Consider the following 24,029-nt stretch of genomic DNA (forward strand, 5'->3'; position numbering starts at 1 on the left):
TAATACATGGATTGGGTTCTGTTGATTTTATCTTGTAATCCTTGTTCATGATAAATTCCTTTATGATGCATTCGTGTATCCCTCCACGTTTCTCAATCTTTATGGTGCATTGGTATAAGAAAATGGATAAATGATTTCTTTTTTATCATCATATCTTTTGAAATATTATACTCTTCCAACCAAAAAAATTAAAGCACTTTGCTCTTTCTTTTAAGTTCTTTCCATTACTGAATTTAGATAATTTTTGTTTTGCTGATATTTAAGATAGTCATGAATTAGTATTCAGAACATATGGCACTGTTACACTTTAAAGAATGTGACTTTCAAATGGTTTTAGGTTTAAAAACTGTAAAACTCGTCCTAATATAAATTAAGAAAAATGTTTTTACTATTTTAGAGGTTGTTTATCACCATTTCCTTGGACAGTTTTATTTGTAAAATCCACATATAAATATGAACGTGTCCTTTTTTCAAAATCTGTTTAATCAGGTCATTATTTAAACTGATTGAATTTATGACAAGTTAGTGAAACTTAATTGAGCAAGTAAGAGTTCGCCAGATGTTTATAGAAGTAAGTCTACAGGTAGTTGAAGTAACTCCCTGATTCTCCTTTCTGTTTAAATTGATAATCTTTCATTTAAGTTTTAAGAATGGCTAATCAACAGAACGATGTACACTTGGTGATACTAAGTAAAAGTTTGATAAATTTAATGGATGATGGACCATCTGAATGTCATATAACAAAGTTCAAAAGGATAGTAAAGCATTCCAGCAATTTCAGAAACTATTGATATTTTTCTGATTAAACTTTTCATAGAGACATAACTTACCATAAAGACCATCATATGCTGAAACATTAATTATAATTTTCATTTTTTATGCTCAAAAATATGAAGATAATTGACTATACTGCCTTGACTTGATATTTAATTCTAAGTTGAAAGTTTTCAAAATATTTTTTATCTGCCTCTATCCAATCCAGACTCCCAATAAGCTCTGTGCTTGTATTTCTTAAACTCTAAAACATTTTTACAGTATTTATTTTCTCAGCATTAAAAACATTTACTGGTGACTATCAATAATGGTAGATGAGAATAGTTTCTGTATCTTAATATAGCATCCACCATGATTAACTTCTACAAAGATGATTCAAATAATCATTTAAAAATTAAAAATATTATCTGATTCATTGTTTTTTGTTATAATAGAATCAAAGTAAAGTATGAAGCTTGTGCTGTTAAATATTTCTATCCAAGTGGCAAAAATACCACCTTTCAAGGGTTTTTTTGTTGGTTTTTAAAAATTTTTTTTTTTTCTCAAAAGGCTTTTGCATTACTTGGCTCTTTTGAACTTACATTAGCCTTCAGAAGTAGGTAGAAGGTTTTGCCATCGTTTAACAGAAAGAGGAATTTTGACTTTTAAGTCTTATTTTCAGTCATTTCACTTTAGCCAGTGACTAGGTCAGGGTTGGAATACCTAACTTCCAACTAATTGGAATTCCAACTAGATACTAATTCCAACTAGATACTAATCTAGTATCTTCAATATACTACACTGTCCACTATCAAAATAAGGACATGGTGATTTTCACCAGCAAGTGAGCACCATGCTAAATGCAAAAAGCATAAACAACAGTTTATGATATTTTAATTTCTGATTTTTAAAAAATTATTAATTGCTAATATTGCATGTTCTTTGAAGTAGTTTGAAATTAAAGCATGAACATGGTTGAAAGTTACTGTGTTTCGTTGATTTTCATTTTGAAATGAAGAAACTGAAATTTTACCATATAACAAAAATACATATATGGGTTTAGAAAGTATAAAATACAGTAAAATAACTCAAGCTACTAATTCAATTCCAAACAGGTTCCTGGCATGTCTGTTTCATACCTTCTCTGAAAATTTTCTACTGGATTCAAAGGCTTACCCTCCCAAGACAATTCATTACCAAGGCTTTATTTATTATTAACTAATTCAAAAGGCTGCAATTATGACTTCTAACTTCCCAAGATCCATGCCTTTGCAGCTTTACATTAAATTTATTAAGATATTTATGCAGTTAACTTTGAAAATGTTTTGGAATCAGGAAACTTTAACAAAGTTTTTTTTTAGAGTGGGTGTAGGGGGAGAAATAATATAGTATACTTTGTTTCTCAAAAGCCTAAGAATAGTTTCCACCATTATTTCTTTTCTTCTTGGGTAGGAGTGGACATGTAAGAGATGGCAAGAGAGTGAGGACTTGGAGAAAGGAAAATCTATAAGATAAAGTAGCTCTCTGTAGAAAAATATGTTTTTATTTAACTTGCTAAGATATGCTTGTGAGTAAAATTTTAGAACTCAAAAACTTCTGCATTAAAAATTGAAAATTGGGCTTAAAAGCAAATAAATGATCCTTAAATATTCTGTTTTCTTGTGCCTTTAGACCTGATCAAAATGAGTTTTGAAAAAATTGGCATTAGACATTGTTATTAACATGTATTATTTTCTATAATAATTTCAAACCTTCTGTCTCTTTTGTCCATTTGTTTGTTTGTTTTTCTCTGTTATTCATTTTTTTCCGTTTTAATTATTTTGAACTGGGACCTGTAGGTGGCAGTAGGGGAAATAGTGAAAGTGACCAATGGGGAACATCTCCCAGCAGATCTCATCAGCTTGTCCTCAAGGTTAGAACCACTGAGTTGTACAGGATGTGTGTATGTGGATCCTCACCCTACACCAGAAAACAGTTTGCACCCAGAGGTGGTTGAGCTCTGTATCTCTTCCGTTAAAACACAGACATTTTATACTTCTTGGTGATGGATGTTTCACAGGTGTTTCAAAGGCCTTTTTTGAATACATTGCTCATTGACGTTCTTCCCTCAAGTGGGCAAATTCAGCTCCTGTTGTTATCAATAGGAGTCAGAGTCCTTGAGGCATGCAAGTAAAGGTAGATTGTAACTGCCTATGCATCATTACGATATATTCATATTTAACAAGTTGGCTAAATGCCAAGGCTTAATTTATTACCTCTCCAGGATATTGTTTTGCACAATGTTAAGATTTACATGAAAGACAGTTATCGAGAAATTTTTACAATTTTAAACATGTCTTAAATTTGAAATTTTCTATAAGTTCAATAGAATCCCTTCAGCAGTTATGCTATAATTTGGGTTTGTATAGGGTTTACAGAGGACCCCCTGCACAAAGCTGGATGTTGTACGTTTGGTACCGCATGCTTTGGGATCAGTTTTTATCCCACTTGTAACTAGTGACAAAATGCACGTTACTCTGATATATTTCAGCTGTCTACTAGTGTCTGTATTGTGATATGCATCTTGTTTCGTTTTTCCACTTACTAATCAAAAAGCCTGCTTTGCCCTTCTCTAGTTTGTGTTTTGAATGTTATAATTTGCTGAAATAATTATTATCTAGCATGATTCCTCGTCTGAGACTTCTTGCTGCCTTTTCACAGTATTGTCAAGAACTTATTCAGTAACAGTTGTCTTAAGAGATTAAGAAAGTTCTGAATTTGGATGTATATTTTATTTGCACCACTTCAAATAGAAGCCAGCTATTTAACTTTCTAACTTCCTAGCCATTTAAGGTCCTAGAAAAGGACCTTATTTTGTGGGGGAAAACAAGATAGAATTAGAACGTTAGTCTTATTTTGATATGAGAGTGGCCTTGGTTATATTGAGCAGTAGAAGTTTAATGCATTTCACTGTCAAAATATGGACTTGGCGTTGTTCGTTTAACATTTGTTTGTCATCATGCTTCTGTATTATCAGATGTGTTTTATAATGGTTTTATAAACCATTTTTATTTCAAATGTATATGTAAGTAAATTACTAATTGGGAGCAATTGCCAAAGCCAAATTACTATCATGACAGTAATAAAAAATTAAACCTTATTTAATTGATAGAGTGAAGATATAAATATTGAAAAACTTGTTTTCCCAAAACTTGGTTGGGAAAAAGTATCAGCCTTTATAGAAGAAAAAAAAAAGCCCATAGAGAAAAATTAAGAACTTGCAAAGTTACTTTAAAATGAATCTGTAAAATATTTGATTAATGACCATGTGTTTCAGTACTTTTCACAAGTCTTCAAGCCATAAAACTAAGCTGTGTGCTCATTTCTGAAACTCAGAATCGTCTGCTTTACACATGTACAAATTGGAAGTTGATTAGAAAATTCCAGGTGTTAGTGACTTAGAAATCTCTAACTGTGAGTACCCATGCTTATCAGAAATTACATTCATAATTACTTATAGGATGTTAATTAATTGGGCTTTTTATATAAGCAAGTGCTAATAAGGTTAATTTAACTTCAAAATGCTTTTCCTTATAGCTGAGGATCAGTTATACAGTTGGGCTGCAAACTCACCTGTCTGTAATTGCTGAGCAAGCAAAGTCAGCACGTGAAGGGTCAGGTTATATGACAGTCACGGATGTGTACCTGTGATAAAACTGGAGAGCATGGGCCCCTTATACCAGTCATTGTGTACCAAACTTGACTAAAACACTCTGGTGGGGACCCATAGAATGTATCTCCTAGTTTCAGGTCAAGGAGCAACATAGCCAAGTTGGCTAATTTTAGTTTTAGCTTTTGCTGCCATGCAAATCTCTGAAGCAACTTGAAGAAATAAAACAGAAAAAATAGGGGGAAGAAAGTGTATATCCACTTTCATTGTAAAATCTGTTCATACAGTTTTTTTAAAGTAACCTTGAAATGTAAATATTATGGTTCATATGATCCTATTCACCTTTTCTAAAGATGCAGTACAATACAATCTGAACATGTAAATGCAAGTTTATAGAAGCAATAATCTGGAATTTTCTAATCCACCGCTTAATCAATTTACATGTGGGCTATGAGCATGAAATCTCACTTGATATTTTTGAGCTAAAGATATATATGGACACAAAACTGCTTTACATTTCAGATACAGTCTGTGTTGTGTCTATATGATGAACAATTTAAGTAAAATGTGACAAATCTAATTATTTACATTATCTTAACGATCAGTACTAATTGTCAGGAAGTTGCTTTGGGGTCCTGCTGGCTGCACATCTGATCCATGAGTTTTCATGCATGGGGTCTGCCTCACAGCATTTTGTGGTTAGAATGAAAGACATCAAGAAACTAGGCGACTAAACCTTTGTTTAGAATGAAAGGCTTCAGTGAGTCTGAGCATTTAAATAAGTTATTAGTATGCTTTCTTTCCCCCACTAAATCTTTGTGCTTTTCAATTTTAAAAAACAGTGAGCCGCAGGCCATGTGCTACATTGAAACATCCAACTTAGATGGTGAAACAAACTTGAAAATTAGACAGGTAAGATCTAATATAGGTTTATATAATTATTGCTATTCTCTTACATGGAATTGAGAGCTTTGCTGGGGAGGAAGAAAACTTCTCTCTACCCTTCTACATTCTTCTGGCTGGTCTAAGAATTAAGTTGACATGAGACATATTAACAGGAGAAAATCAAATTTAACTTCATACGTATAGGAACCCCACATGCATGAGAGGCTCAGAAACAGAAAGGTAGAATGAGGTATACATGCCATTCTGAGGTAAGGAATGGGATAAGGGTCCTGGGGCTTCCAAGGACAGGAGGGTCATTCATAGGATGATAAGAAGAGCAGATGTTTGGTAATTAGGTGTTTGCCCTGCCAGATGGATGGGTCCACTTAAATAAAATATATCTCTGGTAATAACTTTTCTCTGGGAAAAATCCCCAATTTAAATTCTTCTAGGTAGTTAAGGGAAGGACAGTAGTTTCCCTTGAACCCTCAGGATCTCCATTGCCTGTAGCTCAAAATAATCCTCATGCAAAAGTGACACTTTTTTTTTTTTTTTAAGATGTTGGGGGTAGGAGTTTATTAATTTATTAATTTATTTTTGGCTGTGTTGGGTCTTCGTTTCTGTGCGAGGCCTTTCTCCAGTTGTGGCAAGCAGGGGCCACTCTTCATCATGGTGTGCGGGCCTCTCACTGTTGCGGCCTCTCTTGTTGCAGAGCACAGGCTCCAGGCGCGCAGGCTCAGTGGTTGTGGCTCACGGGCCTAGTTGCTCCGCGGCATGTGGGATCCTCCCAGACCAGGGCTCGAACCCGTGTCCCCTGCATTAGCAGGCAGATTCTCAACCACTGCGCCAGCAGGGAAGCTCCAAAAGTGACACATTTTGAGGAGGCTCCTTCTGAACCCCTATAGCTTTATTTCTTAGTATTATTGTCTTGAGTTGAGGCAGTTCTGTCTACTTGCAAATATTTCCTCATTGAGCCGCAATGAAGTGGTTTTATAAACTGAAATAGTTAAATATTATGGAAAATTCAGTTTTACTTGCCTAATTAAATGTGGTCCATCATATAGATACCATTCTGTAATATTTTTAACATTTTCTGTTATAGCCAACACACTGATGATAGCATTAGTAGCTCTAAGTGCTTTCATGTGTGTTAGCTTATTTATTTTTCTGTTCTCCTGGCCCATATTATTTGGCTTTGCCATATGGAAAAGACACAGTTTCCATTGCTGTTCTAAAATTCTCACTAATCTCAGGGAATCGGTTAGATTTCTCTATTTATTTCTCATACCACTCCTAATAGAAAGTCACTGTAAGGTTTTTAAAGTTTTAAAAGGGACACTAAAAAATGTATTCTCTTGGGTTCTAGACAAATAGTGAAAATGACACGTGGGAAGGTTGGGTTGTGGTAGAAGCAGGTCGTCCTCATAGCACCTGAACTCAACCTGCCACCGGAAGTGAGGGCTGCTCGGTTCCAGCCAGTTGTAGGTGGCCAGAGGGAGGAACTGTTTTGGAGTTTTCCTTCTCAGTGAACTAAAAGAACAAAAACATAACTACTGGGTATAGATTGGGTATAGATTCTAGTTATTTTGCATTCCCTTTTTGAGATTCAGCAGACAGATTTAGACTGTATAATGCCAAATATTAATTTTATTTTTGGAAGCAAACAGTTCTTTGAGGACTTATTTCAAAATATCTTTGGAGGCTAGCTAGTTAATCTCTTTAAGATATTTTAGAGTTTTCACAAAAGCTGCCCTGTTCTGCTAAAAACATATATGTTCAAGTAGAGAGGAAGGTATCCCCTAATTTTGATTTGACAAAGGTGGGGGGGGGTAATTGCTTATAAAACCGTGGGATCTCTTAGATCTTAAGGCGTGGATGAATTCAGAATTCCCTGCTCCCTCCCACATACAACTTATTTAATATTTTCTTTGCTTATTTAAAAATTTCTAAACAGGGCTTACCAGCAACATCAGATATAAAAGACATTGACAGTTTGATGAGAATTTCTGGCAGAATTGAGTGTGAAAGTCCAAACAGACATCTCTACGATTTTGTTGGAAACATAAGGCTTGATGGACACAGGTATGTAAAATCGGTTTTCATAAAAACACAGAAGTCACTGTGTTACAGGGTATTGACCTAGGTACACATTTTCTTGTACTCTAAGTTTGATAACCCAAACCCTTTTTCTTAAGCATTTCTGTATTCTACCCAGAGTTCTTTTGTGAAAATGCTCTTAACCCTGTACACATGGTATAGCTGAAGACTTGCCCAGGGTTCCTGCCTGCCTAGGAGTTGGATATTTTCACGGATATGCCAAGCTTCTGCCGCGTTGTTTAGTGGTTTCTTCTTTGGCCAGAATACTTACCTTATAGGCTTAACTGTCGGTCTCCATGGCCCAGGTGCTTTCTTGTAATCTCTAGATGCCTCAAGGAGTTCAGACTCTACCCACAGGGGTTAATTTGCTGGATAATTTCTTGTCTTCTCTGTGTAATTGCATATGCTCTTTTCTAGGCCATGTTATCTGTAGTCATCTTTTATACCTGCTTCCTACCCCTCTCCCTTCCTTCCCCTCCTGTTTCTTGCCTCTTCCGTCATCCATTCAACCTGTACCCAGCAGGCCAGGCCAGTTGCAGACGTTAAAGAGACAGCAATGGCCAAAGCAGACAAATCTGCCTGACCTTGAGAGCTAACTTTCTTGCAGTAAGGGAAGGGCAAACAGACAAACAATAAAATGACAAATAAAAAATTTTATACCATGTTAGAAAGTGATTAAATGCTTTGGAAAAAATGGCCCAGGATAAAAGAGATTGGGAATTCTTGGGAGGGAGTCACTTTTAGTTAGTGAGGTTGCAGAAGGTAAATGTTGCTTCATTGAGAAGGTAATATTTGAGCAAAGGTGAGTAGGAGATGAGGAAGTCAGCCATTTGAATATCTAGAGGGAGAAGATTCTAGACAGTGCAAATTATTAGCTGTATTGTTACATCATCTGAAAGTGGGAAAGTGCCTGGAGTATTTATTGAACAGCAGAGATGCCAGTGTGTGTGGAGTGGAATGACCAAGGAATCGGGTAGTAGAAGAAGGACTAAGAGAGAATAGTGGGCCAGAGCATGCAAGGCTTTGTAGGCCATTATAAGGGTGTTATTCTGAGTGAAATGGGGATCCACTGAAGTGTTTCAAGGGGCAATGTCAGCAGTTCAGTTTGGGACTTAATAAGTTGTGATGTCCAAACAGAGACATCAGGAGGCAGTTAAACATATAAGCCTGGAATTTGTGATAGAGGTCCGGGTTCATGAGATAAATTTGGAAGTAGTTGGTATAGATATTTAAAGGCATCACCAAGGATGAAAGGGTATAGTTAGAAAAGTGGAAAGGGCTGTCCTAAGACTCGCCAGCATTAAGGTTGGGAAAAGAGGAGTTACCAGCAAAACAGACTGAGATCAAGTTGGTAGAATGGAAACCGAGAGAGTGAAGAAACCGTACCAAGGCAGAGGGAGTGACTAAAGTGGGTCACATGTTGCTTATGGTCAAGTACCATGAAGTCAAATACAGTGAGTCTGAGAATTAACAGTTGGATCTAGCAAGTGGAGATCCTTGAACTCTATTAGGACAGACAGAGCCTCATGAGAGTGGGTTTGAGATAACAGAAGAAGCGTTGAAAAACAGACAACTTTTTCAAGGAGTTCTGTTACAAAGGGGAGCAAAGAAATGGGGCAGAACTTGGCAGGAAGGGTAGGGTCTCCTCTGCTTCCCTTCTCCTTTCCTACTAGGCATTTGTAGTGGCCAACTAAATGCAGCTAAGCGCACTAGCTCACGCCACCAGCTTGAGAGATTATCAGTGCTTTCAGTATTTTGTATTCCATTATTACAGTATTTGAATTCTAAAGGACACTTGAGTACCCTGAACTGTCATCCTCATTCAGATCCACCAAAAGTTTTCCTGTAATTTTTGAAGTAATTGTATATTGTTCTAAATTTTTCACAGCGTGATCTTTCCATGAACATAGACTAATGATAGATTTGGACATTTATACAAGTAATGTGTTTCTGTAGCCTGACGTTCCTAACTGGCCAGCTTCCATTTCTTATCAGTTCCCCAGCAAATCGATGCCAAGCAAATCCACACAGTGAAGGAGAAACTTTGTATGATGGTGCCAAGATTTGGGGTACAGATAGCATTTATATAATAGGCTTCAATTTACATGAAAGGTGGAAACAGATTTTCAGTATCTTTGTGCCTGTAGCACATTTGACTTCTACAGTGATTACCCAGCGCTCTTAGAGCCGCTTAGTTTAGAATTAATGTAGTTTGATGCCATTAAGGATGAGGATCATTGTCTAATGCCAGAGACTTTGGAATTCCAGCTCTGATGAAAAACTAATAACTAATTCTTGTTGAGTCCTTGTAATTGAAAAGCATTTTTTTCTTTTGAAGAGTTTGTAGCTAATTCCGATCAATGCACACCACAAGTGCTGAGGTGCCAGTTGCCATGTTATACCCCATCAGATATGTGAGAAACAGTTGGCACATATGTGCCCCAGAGCATAATCCAGCAGCTTCCCAAGAACTTCTTGGAAACCTGCTTTAGGCCTGAGGACTCCCACCCCTGAAGTGCACCCCAGATCTTAAGATGGGTCTGAAAGGCATGTTGTTGTACATGAAGAATGAGAGGTATGGTTGCTGTGTTCTTTGACTAAATTGGAATACACTAATCCTAAGAATTTACTTACTTAAGTAGAAGGCTTCAGGTGCTGTCATTACCCATCTATCTAGGTTGATTTCATCTGAGCCAGTGACATTTGTGTAGTTCCTAAAAGAAGGTCCCAGGCCCAAGCTACTACTAGCCTTAGACACCTACTGGATTATAAAAATCCACCAGAAATGAAAGCTTCAGTCTCTATTTGTGTCCTCTGACAAATAAATTCTGTGTTTCTGGAGACTTTTCTTGGGGGAATTGCCTCTTCCTTTTTCTGGAATTTTTATTTTATGAATTTTTATTTATATTTGACTTTTTTTTTTGCTTTTTTTAATCAGTAAAATGAAGCAGTAGTGATAGGAATCTTTGAGCCATTAAATTTTATGTAGTACGTTTCCATTAAGAGTCCCACTATATTTGCGATAGCTTGTAGCCTTCTGATAGCTCTATGAGAGGGTGTATCAACCCACAGCCTACCATGGTGGGTAGCCTTGCAAAAAACCCACAAAAGACCCCGCTTGACCCTTACTCATGAAAGATGTAGTTTAAATCATATGGAATGGAGAGCCTCAATTTGCTGTCATTTCAGAGGAGTGTTTAAAACTTTTAGATGTTTACGATTTTATTCACAGTTCTTGGAAGACTGATCTTCAAATACAATAAATGAATGTCCTAGAGATTTTAATACAGAGACTTAATCTCTGGAGGGCAGGGATGGCAGTACAAGTATATGATGAGATCTGTGTATTTATCTTACCTTGTGTATTTTTTTGAACCTTTGTTGTGCACAAAGCTATTTTTAATTTAAAGGAAGGTGGAGGAGGGGGAACAGATCCCCTAATCTCACTACTTTCAAATATCTCAGAAACCTAAGTGGACTTGCTAAATCAGGAAAAGTCTTCAAGAGGTTTGAGAATGAGCCTCTGAATTCCATACTGTTGCCTACTGTCTTGGATAATGAAGTTGTACGTAGTGGCTGCTTTGGTGGTAAGAAGAAGCAACTGAAATGCTTCCCTCCAGCTGTCCTTGTGTAAGAAGATTATTCTTATTGGTAGGAAAATTACTTCTTTTCTAGAAATAAAGTAAAATGTAAGAAGGGTTATTTTCATAACAGGACCTTTCTTGGAGCTATAGAGTGGCTGTAGAATTCTTAAGCGTTTTGGAAAATGTCATTTCTAATGTCAACATAATCTGTCATAGCACTGTTCCCCTGGGAGCAGATCAGATTCTTCTTCGAGGCGCTCAATTGAGAAATACACAGTGGGTTCATGGAATAGTTGTCTACACTGGACATGACACCAAGCTGATGCAGGTGGGATTTTTATCTATGAAAACCTTTTGGAGCCAAGTCTTTTGAAAATATGCTATTTGTAGGTCTCAGTGCTGTAGTCCTAAACCTAGCAGATCATCTGTCATAGATACCTGAGCCCCACACTCTATATCCAGATCTCATTCTTCATTGAGTGGGGCTGTGAAATGACTCACTCCATGCAGGAACACTAGAACGTTCCACCAGAGATCACCAAGGCATGAACACCCAGTGATTTTGCATACCAGTCCATTGGCAGCATTTACTGACTTGCAATGATTGACAAAAGTTGTCTTTGTAACGATGAGTGCTCTGCATTATTTATCTTATAATTTTATTTTATTACAAGGATCACATTCTAGAACTTATTTTTTATAAAATTGAAAGAAAAACTTGTAACTGTTCGTTAATAGTAAACTATTATGTTGACTGTTTTTCACAGCATTTTTATGTTAAGCCATTTTTAATCAGCTTTAATCCTAGCACTTGTAACATTTACACATGCCTGTGGCTGCTCCTTCTCTACATTCTAATATCATGAGTGTTCAGTGGTGAGGTAGGTGTGGAAAACTCAGTTTTAAGGTACTGAATGAAAATCTGCTTTGAGGGCTGATAACTTTGTACATTGTAAAGGCACAAAGGTGTTATCATCAGGCAAGCAGGACTGCTATTAATGATTCCACCCCTAACTATTCTATAAATTCTATAAATCATCATTTTATGTTGATTTTTGACATTTAAGTTTCTGTCACGTGGATGCCATGGTTAGCACAGATCATTTTTTATCATTAAATACAGCTCAGGAAACTTGCCTCTGTTATTCATGATAGCACTACTTAGATTGCTGCTGTGTTTAGTAAAACAATTACTAAATGCCACCAAAAAATCTGGAAACCAGAGATCCTTTAAATGTTGTCTTCATAGTCTGGAATTTCCAGGTCTCTGGCTATGGGTACATAGGTCACCTTCTCTGCCTCTCTTCAGGAGCTGAGATGCTATATGCCTTAGTCTACCCTGTTTGCTTAGGTAGTCAGGTAATGCATTGTTCATCTCACCTGCCACAATGCAAAAGCCATGTCTACAAAAGGAATGTTATTTCCTTCTTTCTTCCTGCTTTACATGTAGAAAAAGGATTGGATAAAAAGGATACAGTGAAGGAAAAGAGGTGGTTAACCTTTGACAGCGTATTACATCTGATTGTTTTCCATATAATTCTCATGTGTTGAACCATGTGTAGATTTTGAATTGTGACTGACTTTATCATCCTTACCAAAATACTAGATACACATTACTAGATCATTTGTACACATTTCTTATTACTCATCTTTTGTTTCTTTTTACAGAATTCAACAAGTCCACCACTTAAACTCTCAAATGTAGAACGGATTACAAATGTACAAATTTTGATTTTATTTTGTATCTTGATTGCCATGTCTCTTGTCTGTTCTGTGGGCTCAGCCATTTGGAATCGAAGGCATTCTGGAAAGGACTGGTATCTCAATCTAAACTGTGAGCATTAAAGTACTTATTGTACTTATTTTTTCTTTCATTAAAACATGTATTTGTTTCACAACTGATCTTGGAATTTCCAATTTCTAAAAAGAAAACCTTGTTGCCAAGATAACTGGGCATTTAATCTTTATTTTTCAATGCAATTTCCAGTAAAAGTAAGTAAAATGTTACAATCTCTAAAATTTCAGAATCCTTAAAAATATAGTGAGTACTCTAAAATAGTATAAAATGTTATTTTATTAATGTTATTTTAATTTTATTAATTTATTCTTTTAAATATTTTAACACAAGTGGTTACATAGCTATCTGGTAAAGAAAGCAGATTGAGTATATTTAAAGCACCAAAAAATATTTTACATGTTTTTAAAGTGTTTAAATTGAATGTACTTTCATTTCAACTCATGATTGCAGTGAATTCTGTTTCAATAGTCATCTTTTCTGAGGGAAAGTACTATTAAGTAATTTCCTTTTTGGATCATTTATCTTTTTACTGAGTATTTCTGGGAAGTAAGTTTACATTTCCTTTTGATGAGCACTTAACCAATAAATACTTAATTTCCAAGTGTGTGAAAACAAATTCTAGTAAAATTTTATATCACAACTGATTTTCTCAGTTGTTTCTTATTATATTGATTTAGCTTTGTAGCTATTCCAAGGTTCTTATTTTTTAACAGTTGTTGGTTTGCTATTTCAACATTAGAATTGTTAAGACTACCATCATTTTGTTTCTTCATATACTTTAGAGATTATCTGGAATAACTGTTCTACTTACATTATTGAAGAGGAAGAATATAATTTACCTAGAGCTGAACTTACCTAGGGTTCAGCCCTACATTGTTTTAGCTACCTGGGTTGGTTTTGCTGCAGTTGTTTGTTTGCTTTTAAGACATCCTTCAAACTGGAAATGCCTTTTAAAAATTCATGTGAGGGCTTCCCTGGTGGCGCAGTGGTTGAGACCGCCTGCCGATGCAGGGGACATGGGTTCGTGCCCTGGTCCAGGAGGATCCCACATGCCGCGGAGCGCCTGGGCCCGTGAGCCATGGCCGCTGAGCCTGCGCGTCCGGAGCCTGTGCTCCGCAACGGGAGAGGCCACGGCAGTGAGAGGCCCGCGTACCGCAAAAAAAAAAATTCATGTGAAAGTGATTCTACCTGGTTGAGATTCTAACCTCAGTCCTATCCCTAATATCTCTAAACTTCATGTTTGGAATGGGTTTGAAATACGTGGTAGTACTTTCTCTTTTTAGTACCATTATGCAGTTCTTAAAAGGGTTCACAACATCTTGAACACAAATAATGCCACTCTATCTTGAAGACTGTGTTTGAGAATAAGAACATGTTATCAGCACAGTGTTCCTCCCACACTTTTAGATATACTATATAATACAGAAAATTCTTGTTATGCTAAAATACTGGTTAATGCAAATAAAATATAAAACTGTAAATGACTTTTTTCCCATCTCCCCCAACAGATGGTGGTGCTAATAATTTTGGACTGAATTTCTTGACCTTCATCATCCTTTTCAATAATCTCATTCCTATCAGCTTGTTGGTTACATTAGAAGTGGTGAAATTTACCCAGGCATACTTCATAAATTGGGTAAATATGAATTATTATTGTTTTTTATTACATGAAACATACATTTTGTCCTTTTTCCTGATAGGGTCTTTTGCTCTTTCAGGAAAAAAATCTTAATTATACTTTACTTTTTATTGACTACAAGACAACATTTCAAAATATTTTTGAGCCTAATATAATATAATAATAATAAATTCATTTGACATGTGAAAATCGTAACAAAGTCTCTCATCTCAGAATCACACAAGTTTACAGACCAGACATGCTGGGGAAAATAGGTCTGTAGTTGAGGAAACCTATTTTTTGGTTACATAGTGATCTTGGGGAAAACGAGAATCATAGGGTTTAGAGTTAAAATAATGGATTTTAGTTCTAATTCTATAATTTACTAGCTGTGTGAACTTTGCCAAGCCACTTGACTTTTTTGAGACTTATTTTCTTGGCCAATCACATGGGAATAAATAAAACATGCTTTACCTGCATCTCACAGCGGTTGTATAGATCAAAGGACGCTTGCGACATAGCAAACAAATTCATAAACAGTTGAGCACTATAGAAATAATACCGTATTCGCTACTTGTAGCAACCAGGTTTTCTATCATGTTTTATAAATCTTTGTAGTTTATTTTTCCACACTGTAAACAATTTCAACTGGGCTTAAATTTTTATTTTTAATTTTTATTCTCAATTTTTTTTAATCTTAGAAAAGTGTATTGAACATCTGTTTCCTAAATGTTTTGTTTATAAAATTTTACTCTTCTTCAATTAAATTTCAGTAATTTTTACCAAAGTTAAAAGTAATGAATTTATGTAAATTGTCTTTAAACCTAATCTGCCAGAAAGTTAATTTTCCCTTTTATTTTGATTTTTATATTAGCTTTTGATTTTTTAAAATCACTTGAAAATCTTTCAATATGAACAATATTAGGGTTTTTAAAAATATGCTACTTTCGCAACTGTTCATTATCTTTCCATAGTAAGTGATCCACTTCAACCCTTAATCTCTAAATTCATTGCTGAAAGGTAAGTATAATTTAGAAATCTGAAATGAGTTGCAGGCATAGCTAATTTCATGCAGGAGATTTGTTGCTTAAAAAATGGTGTAATAAAATTTGTATAAGTACAATTAAAACTTATTGAAGGTTTTCCACTTACAGAAATAATAAGGTAGCTCATTATGAAAATCAAATAACTAGTCAATCACTTTATTTTTTATTTGGATTTTCAAAAGTAATATTTGCTTCAAATAATTATATAATTTTAGTATTGGATGAACCCAGCAGGCTTATGCTTTTCAACTGCCTTTCTAATATGCAGAGATTTTCCAGCATTCCTGACAGGTCTTCCCTTACCAGGCAGTTTCTTCCTTGTGTGGAAATGAGATTAGTAACTGCCTTCCTTTTCTTCTAGTTCTTCCCAATAGATCTTTTATGAACATGTCTAATCTTGTTTCCAAATGACAGCCTTGCAAAATACTTGAACTTGGCTATCATGCCTATTCTTCTGTCATCCCCGCCCTCTGACTAAGTATCCTCCATCTCCTTCCATTCTTCATTTGACATGATTTCCAGCTTAATCCCTATTGCAGTTACTACTGTCTAAATATTGCCCATTTGTTTACTATCCCTCTTAAAACAATGTACCTGTTCCAGAACCGATGTTGATCAGTATGAAATACAGATGTAGGAGAGATCAGATCTGGCCTTTTCATTTGACATGTGAAAATCAGTAAACCCTGGCTTGTCAATAAAATGTTCTTTACTTTCAAGTATATACAGTGTAAGAAAGTTGACCAAGAAGTACAAGATGGAATCCCTTAAGTAATTTTTCCAGGGATTTAAAGTCTAAATTATTTGAGCAATGTTTCGTTGCTGTTATTTTAGCTCATGTAAAGCATTGTGCCAGACACAGTAGGAAGCACTTCACATGCATTATCTTATTTAATCCTTATATTGTAGTAGGTCACATACCTAGGAAATGGTGGAATGATAGTAAACCAGGATTGCCTGATTCCAGAGACATGTTCTACCTACCATATTGTTCTGCCCTTACTGTGAAATATGGTATTCTGTATTGAGTATTTTTTAGGAAATCAACTGAAATGGTTAGTGATGAAAGGAGATGAGAGTGTTACATACATTGCTCACCAGTTAAATAAAATTGTACTAAATCTCTTATTATGAGTTGTATTCAAGGATTTCTTTCTTTCTTTTTTTTTTTTTAAAAAGGATCTTGACATGCACTATGAACCCACAGACACTGCTGCTATGGCTCGAACATCTAATCTGAATGAGGAGCTTGGCCAGGTAAACTAAATTTCTTATTGATATGTTGAATTGGAAGTCAGATTTGGTGTAATTTCTGCCATGTGCGGCAACTTCAGATGAATTGACAGCTCCTAATTTTCCATTTTTTGAATGATTGGCATAAATACATGTCAGTACCTAAATTTCAATTTTCATTTTTAGTGAAAGAACATTATTTAATGCATATTCTGTTCTCAGGGTAAGATATTACACAGAAAGATGTCCTTCAGTATATAATCTGATTAGTATGTAAAGTATTGAGTGCTTTTGAGTTATAAACTCCCAGTATTAAGATTGCGTATAGTTTTTGACCAGAAAGGAAGGAAAAGTTAGTTTATCAATGAAGTTGTATAAGTCAAGCAGGAATTTGAGATTTATAGTTCATACTATATTCACATATATGTGTATATTTGTAATTCATTTATATGTATTAGTTAAGAAAGGATTCTTCTTTTTTTGTACCATTGCCATTTGCTAACTCCTACTCTTCAAATAGCATTTAAGCCAGAATTATCCTTTTTCTTACCAATTCAGATGTTGTATGAAGTTAATTTTAATTGCAACCCATCGCCAATCCCATAATTGTTTGTTATGTTGAGAAATGCCGATGTTTTAGTGCTCTATACATGTTAAGTAGCTATAGAGGCACTTACTAGTGGAAATTCAGACCATATTAAGCATATTAAGACAGATTTCTATATGACTGTAGTTTTTCTGCTAGCTTGAGAGACTAGCTTTCATATATGATTCATTGCTAAAATACGAAAAGAAATAGTTGAAAATATTCCTTAATGATGTGCAGAAAGTAGTCAGTTAATAGCATTCATTGTGCCCCTACAGTGTAACAAAATTGATAGAAAGAATAATGTAAGGCTTTTTCCCTTCATTAAAAACTGGCTTAAAAAGACCTCTGAAATTTTAATGAGAATTTTTAAACTTTTTTTTTAGGTAAAATACATATTTTCTGACAAAACTGGTACTTTGACATGCAATGTAATGCAGTTTAAGAAGTGCACCATAGCTGGAGTTGCTTATGGGTGAGTTTTTTCCCTTTAATTAGAGTATGATATACAGATTTAATTAATGCTAACATTTTGGTATAATTTGGGGAGTTCTTATTAGGGGAGTTTTTTTAATCTAGAAGGCAGCTATTTTAATTTTAGCATACATGTACGTTTTGTGTTTTATAGTTTGGTATTGTTTTTCATTTGGAATTACCTATGAGGCAGGGGCTCTGCCCAATAATATTTCAGTGTTTAGAGCTGCCGAAGGTCTCTATCTGGCTCTGGTAATAAGGTACAAATACACTTCCCTCTTCAATGTCGTGAAGTCAGAGTACAGCCTGCATGTGTTAAAACATGCAGCCTGTCCTTGGGCAGTTTTCAAGTTAAAATATTATTGTTTCTCTGATAGTTAGCCCTTTGATTTCTTTTTATCATCTCTCCTCTTTGCAGTCACAGAGCAATCTAAATTTCTCATGATGGGAAGGAGGTAGGGACACAAAACTCTTAAATCTGGGAGATAATAAATATCATCATATACTCTTATCAGGCTCCTTTAGAATGTGCTTGTTGAGCACCCATTTTTTTCTTACTTGCAGGTATTCTTGCCTAAACTGCTCAAAAGCCTTTTTGAAACACTTTATAGGGTAATGTGAGAAAATTAATTTCTACATTTCCTAAAAAGGCATGCTCAAAAGATGAAATATCATCCTGGCTGACTGACCTTGGCCTACTATCAGATTTTCCAACTATCTTTATCTACAAGTAAGACTGGTAAATGTTGGTATCTTAACCATGCAAGCAAGGGCACTTGCTTTTGGGTTTTCTGGTTTGTGCCCACCCCTTCCCCACTCATGCTCTGTCTCTAAGCAGTAAGCCACTATAAAAATAGGGTATTGCATATCAATAATTACCTTAAATGTAAATGGACTAAATGCTCCCACCAAAAGACACAGATTGGCTGAATGGATACAAAAACAAGACCCTTATATATGCTGTCTACAAGAGACCCACTTCAGAACTAGAGACACATACAGACTGAAAGTAAGGGGATGGAAAAAGATATTCCATGCAAATGGAAACCAAAAGAAAGCTGGAGTAGCAATTCTCATATCAGACAAAATAGACTTTAAAATAAGGACTATTAAAAGGGACAAAGAAGGACACTACATAATGATCAAGGGATCGATCCAAGAAGAAGATATAACAATTGTAAATATTTATGCACCCAACATAGGAGCACCTCAATACATAAGGCAAATACTAACAACCATAAAAGGGGAGATCAACAGTAACACATTCATAGTAGGGGACTTTAACACCCCACTTTCACCCATGGACAGATCATCCAAAATGAAAATAAATAAGGAAACACAAGCTTTAAATGATACATTAAACAAGATGGACTTAATTGATATTTATAGGACACTCCATCCAAAAACAACAGAATACACATTTTTCTCAAGTGCTCATGGAACATTCTCCAGGATAGATCATATCTTGGGTCACAAATCAAGCCTTGGAAAATTTAAGAAAACTGAAATTGTATCAAGTATCTTTTCCGACCACAACGCCATGAGACTAGATATCAATTACAGGAAAAGATCTGTAAAAAATACAAACACATGGAGGCTAAACAATACACTACTTAATAATGAAGTGATCACTGAAGAAATCAAAGAGGAAATAAAAAAATACCTAGAAACAAATGACAATGGAGACACAACGACCCAAAACCTATGGGATGCAGCAAAAGCAGTTCTAAGGGGGAAGTTTATAGCAATACAAGCCCACCTTAAGAAGCAGGAAACATCTCGAATAAACAACCTAACCTTGCACCTCAAGCAATTAGAGAAAGAAGAACAAAAAAACCCCAAAGCTAGCAGAAGGAAAGAAATCATAAAAATCAGATCAGAAATAAATGAAAAAGAAATGAAGGAAACGATAGCAAAGATCAATAAAACTAAAAGCTGGTTCTTTGAGAAGATAAACAAAATAGATAAACCACTAGCCAGACTCATCAAGAAAAAAAGGGAGAAGACTCAAATCAATAGAATTAGAAATGAAAAAGGAGAAGTAACAACTGACACTGCAGAAATAAAAAAAATCATGAGAGATTACTACAAGCAACTCTATGCCAATAAAATGGACAATCTGGAAGAAATGGACAAATTCTTAGAAATGCACAACCTGCCAAGACTGAATCAGGAAGAAATAGAAAATATGAACAGACCAATCACAAGCACTGAAATTGAAACTGTGATTAAAAACCTTCCAACAAACAAAAGCCCAGGACCAGATGGCTTCACAGGTGAATTCTATCAAACGTTTAGAGAAGAGCTAACACCTATCCTTCTCAAACTCTTCCAAAATATAGCAGAGGGAGGAACACTCCCAAATTCCTTCTACGAAGCCACCATCACCTTGATACCAAAACCAGACAAGGATGTCACAAAGAAAGAAAACTACAGGCCAATATCACTGATGAACATAGATGCAAAAATCCTCAACAAAATACTAGCAAACAGAATCCAACAGCACATTAAAAGGATCATACACCATGATCAAGTGGGGTTTATTCCAGGAATGCAAGGATTCTTCAATATACGCAAATCTATCAATGTGATAAACCATATTAACAAATTGAAGGAGAAAAACCATATGATCATCTCAATAGATGCAGAGAAAGCTTTCGACAAAATTCAACACCCATTTATGATAAAAACCCTCCAGAAAGTAGGCATAGAGGGAACTTTCCTAAACATAATAAAAGCCATATATGACAAGCCCACAGCAAACATCATCCTCAATGGTGAAAAACTGAAAGCATTTCCACTAAGATCAGGAACAAGACAAGGTTGCCCACTCTCACCACTCTTATTCAACATAGTTTTGGAAGTTTTAGCCACAGCAATCAGAGAAGAAAAGGAAATAAAAGGAATCCAAATCGGAAAAGAAGAAGTAAAGCTGTCACTGTTTGCAGATGACATGATACTATACATAGAGAATCCTAAAGATGCTACCAGAAAACTACTAGAGCTAATCAATGAATTTGGTAAAGTAGCAGGATACAAAATTAATGCACAGAAATCTCTGGCATTCCTATATACTAATGATGAAAAATCTGAAAGTGAAATCAAGAAAACACTCCCATTTACCATTGCAACAAAAAGAATAAAATATCTAGGAATAAACCTACCTAAGGATACAAAAGACCTGTATGCAGAAAATTATAAGACACTGATGAAAGAAATTAAAGATGATACAAATAGATGGAGAGATATACCATGTTCTTGGATGGGAAGAATCAACATTGTGAAAATGACTCTACTACCCAAAGCAATCTACAGATTCAATGCAATCCCTATCAAACTACCACTGGCATTTTTCACAGAACTAGAACAAAAAATTTCGCAATTTGTATGGAAACACAAAAGACCCCGAATAGCCAAAGCAATCTTTAGAACGAAAAAAGGAGCTGGAGGAATAAGGCTCCCTGACTTCAGACTATACTACAAAGCAACAGTAATCAAGACAGTATGGTACTGGCACAAAAACAGAAAGATAGATCAGTGGAACAGGATAGAAAGCCCAGAGATAAACCCACGCACATATGGACACCTTATCTTTGATAAAGGAGGCAGGAATGTACAGTGGAGAAAGGACAGCCTCTTCAATAAATGGTGCTGGGAAAACTGGACAGGTACATGTAAAAGTATGAGATTAGATCACTCCCTAACACCATACACAAAAATAAGCTCAAAATGGATTAAAGACCTAAATGTAAGGCCAGAAACTATCAAACTCTTAGAAGAAAACATAGGAAGAACACTCTATGACATAAATCACAGCAAGATCCTTTCTGACCCACCTCCTAGAGTAATGGAAATAAAAACAAAAATAAACAAATGGGACCTAATGAAACTTCAAAGCTTTTGCACAGCAAAGGAAACCATAACCAAGACCAAAAGACAACCCTCAGAATGGGAGAAAACATTTGCAAATGAAGCAACTGACAAAGGATTAATCTCCAAAATTTACAAGCAGCTCATGCAGCTCAATAACAAAAAAACAAACAACCCCATCCAAAAATGGGCAGAAGACCTAAATAGACATTTCTCCAAAGAAGATATACAGAATGCCAACAAACACATGAAAGAATGCTCAACATCATTAATCATTAGAGAAATGCAAATCAAAACTACAATGAGATATCATCTCACACCAGTCAGAATGGCCATCATCAAAAAATCTAGAAACAATAAATGCTGGAGAGGGTGTGGAGAAAAGGGGACACTCTTGCACTGCTGGTGGGAATGTGAATTGGTTCAGCCACTATGGAGAACAGTATGGAGGTTCCTTAAAAAACTACAAATAGAATTACCATATGACCCAGCAATCCCACTACTTGGCATATACCCTGAGAAAACCAAAATTCAAAGAGAGTCATGTACCAAAATGTTCATTGCAGCTCTATTTACAATAGCCAGGACATGGAAACAACCTAAGCGCCCATCATCGGATGAATGGATAAAGAAGATGTGGCACATATACACAATGGAATATTACTCAGCCTTAAAAAGAAATGAAATTGAGCTATTTGTAATGAGATGGATAGACCTAGAATCTGTCATACAGAGTGAAGTAAGTCAGAAAGAAAAAGACAAATACCGTATGCTAACACATATATATGGAATTTAAGGGAAAAAAATGTCATGAAGAACCTAGGGGTAAGATAGGAATAAAGACGCAGACCTACTGGAGAACGGACTTAAGGATATGGGGAGGGGGAAGGGTGAGTTTTGACAGGGCGAGAGAGAGTCATGGACATATACACACTAACAAACGTAGTAAGGTAGATAGCTGGGGGGAAGCAGCCGCAAGGCACAGGGATATTAGCTCGGTGCTTTGTGACAGCCTGGAAGGGTGGGATGGGGAGAGTGGGAGGGAGGGAGACGCAAGAGGGAAGACATATGGGAACATATGTATATGTATAGCTGATTCACTTTGTTGTAAAGCAGAAACTAACACACCATTGTAAAGCAATTATACCCCAATAAAGATGTTTAAAAAAAAAAAAAAAAAAAAAAATAGGGTATTGAATTATGAAAATGCCTTTATTTAAAACCAAATAAACGACCGCTTGGTAAAAAGTTTTAAAAGCATGTGATTACTCCCATATGCAGGGTCTACAAAGAGAAATAGATGGAGGCAGATGTTCTTTGGGTTAGTAGAGAGTATGACTAAAATTGACTTCAAACTATGTGGGTAAATGAAGCTAAAAAGGCATTTGACGTAATGGCTTTTTTACACTGTAAGGGCAGGCTGCTAACTTAAGAAGCCTATTTACTATTTCCAGGGCTGAATGCCATTTTGCATCTTCCCTTTTTCATCTGAAGATCTCGCAGTTCCCTTAGACAAAAGAGGCCTTCTTCTCTCCTCCCCACAGTTGCTACAGGCCTCTTCGTTTTGCTGCCGGGGCAGGAGAGGTTCAACCATAATCTTTGACATTTTGCGTTTATATGTGCGACCCACAGTTATCCCAGCTGAGAGAAGGAAAGGCCTACTGTGATTCTAGAGTTTGTTGTATTATACTTGCTAACAGATTTATGGTGATGTTTGTTTTTACACAAATTCTGCATTCATTCATAAATATTACTTTTAGAGGGTTCTGTTTGGTAATTGACATCCTTTTTTAATTTGTCCAACGTCCAGTTGAATAAGCAAGTTCTTCAAATTAGTAATTATTGATTGTGAACTTATCAGAACAGAAAACTAGGATGATATCTAGGTGTTCTTTTCTTTTGCATTTTATAAGATTTTTTCTTATTCTTGGAACAAGTCCTTAAACACTTTCAAGCAGTAGTTATAAAGAATAACTACCGTAAAAGAATATTGTTCTTCCTGTATCCATTGGTGACATGGTCATTAACAATTATGTATTATGTATTATGATAGGGTGGGTTTGAGACTGGCAAATGTTAAAGTAGTATCCAGAGTTGAATATTGTCATCATTTAGATTAAGTTTGCACCGAAACAAATTTCCTCCTGGGAAAATCACATCTCTTAACACTGATGTGCTGTTGTAAGACATGAGTCGTAGTCCTAGCTTTGTCATTAATTCACCATGTGACCCTAGACAATTCTTTTCCAATATTCCAAACACTTTAAATTGAGGGTGGTGAGACCAGATGATCTCCAAGATTCTTTTTCAGGTATAAAATTCTAACATGTTTAGAAATTTAAAAATAGGAATTCCTTTATTTGCAATTTTTAACTGTGAAAACAGAAATACGTTTCTTCTTTGGATAATGTGTCATGTTTTCAAGAATACCAAGAG

At 35.6% G+C, this 24,029-nt stretch overlaps 1 protein-coding gene across 1 annotated transcript in view; it reads left to right on the top strand.

Annotated features, from left to right (window-relative positions):
* The window catches only part of ATP8A1 (ATPase phospholipid transporting 8A1), a 236,293-nt gene that overhangs the window by 67,143 nt on the left and 145,121 nt on the right, over nt 1–24,029 (top strand). The window contains exons 8-14 of the mRNA XM_065877682.1: nt 5,245–5,314; nt 7,242–7,369; nt 11,185–11,296; nt 12,637–12,802; nt 14,275–14,402; nt 16,610–16,687; nt 17,636–17,724. Coding sequence (XP_065733754.1) covers nt 5,245–5,314; nt 7,242–7,369; nt 11,185–11,296; nt 12,637–12,802; nt 14,275–14,402; nt 16,610–16,687; nt 17,636–17,724 — 771 coding nt within the window. The remainder of the gene's footprint in view (nt 1–5,244; nt 5,315–7,241; nt 7,370–11,184; nt 11,297–12,636; nt 12,803–14,274; nt 14,403–16,609; nt 16,688–17,635; nt 17,725–24,029) is intronic.

Source organism: Phocoena phocoena, chromosome 5 (assembly GCF_963924675.1).
Source record: "Phocoena phocoena chromosome 5, mPhoPho1.1, whole genome shotgun sequence".
NCBI classification, from domain to species: Eukaryota; Metazoa; Chordata; class Mammalia; order Artiodactyla; family Phocoenidae; genus Phocoena; species Phocoena phocoena.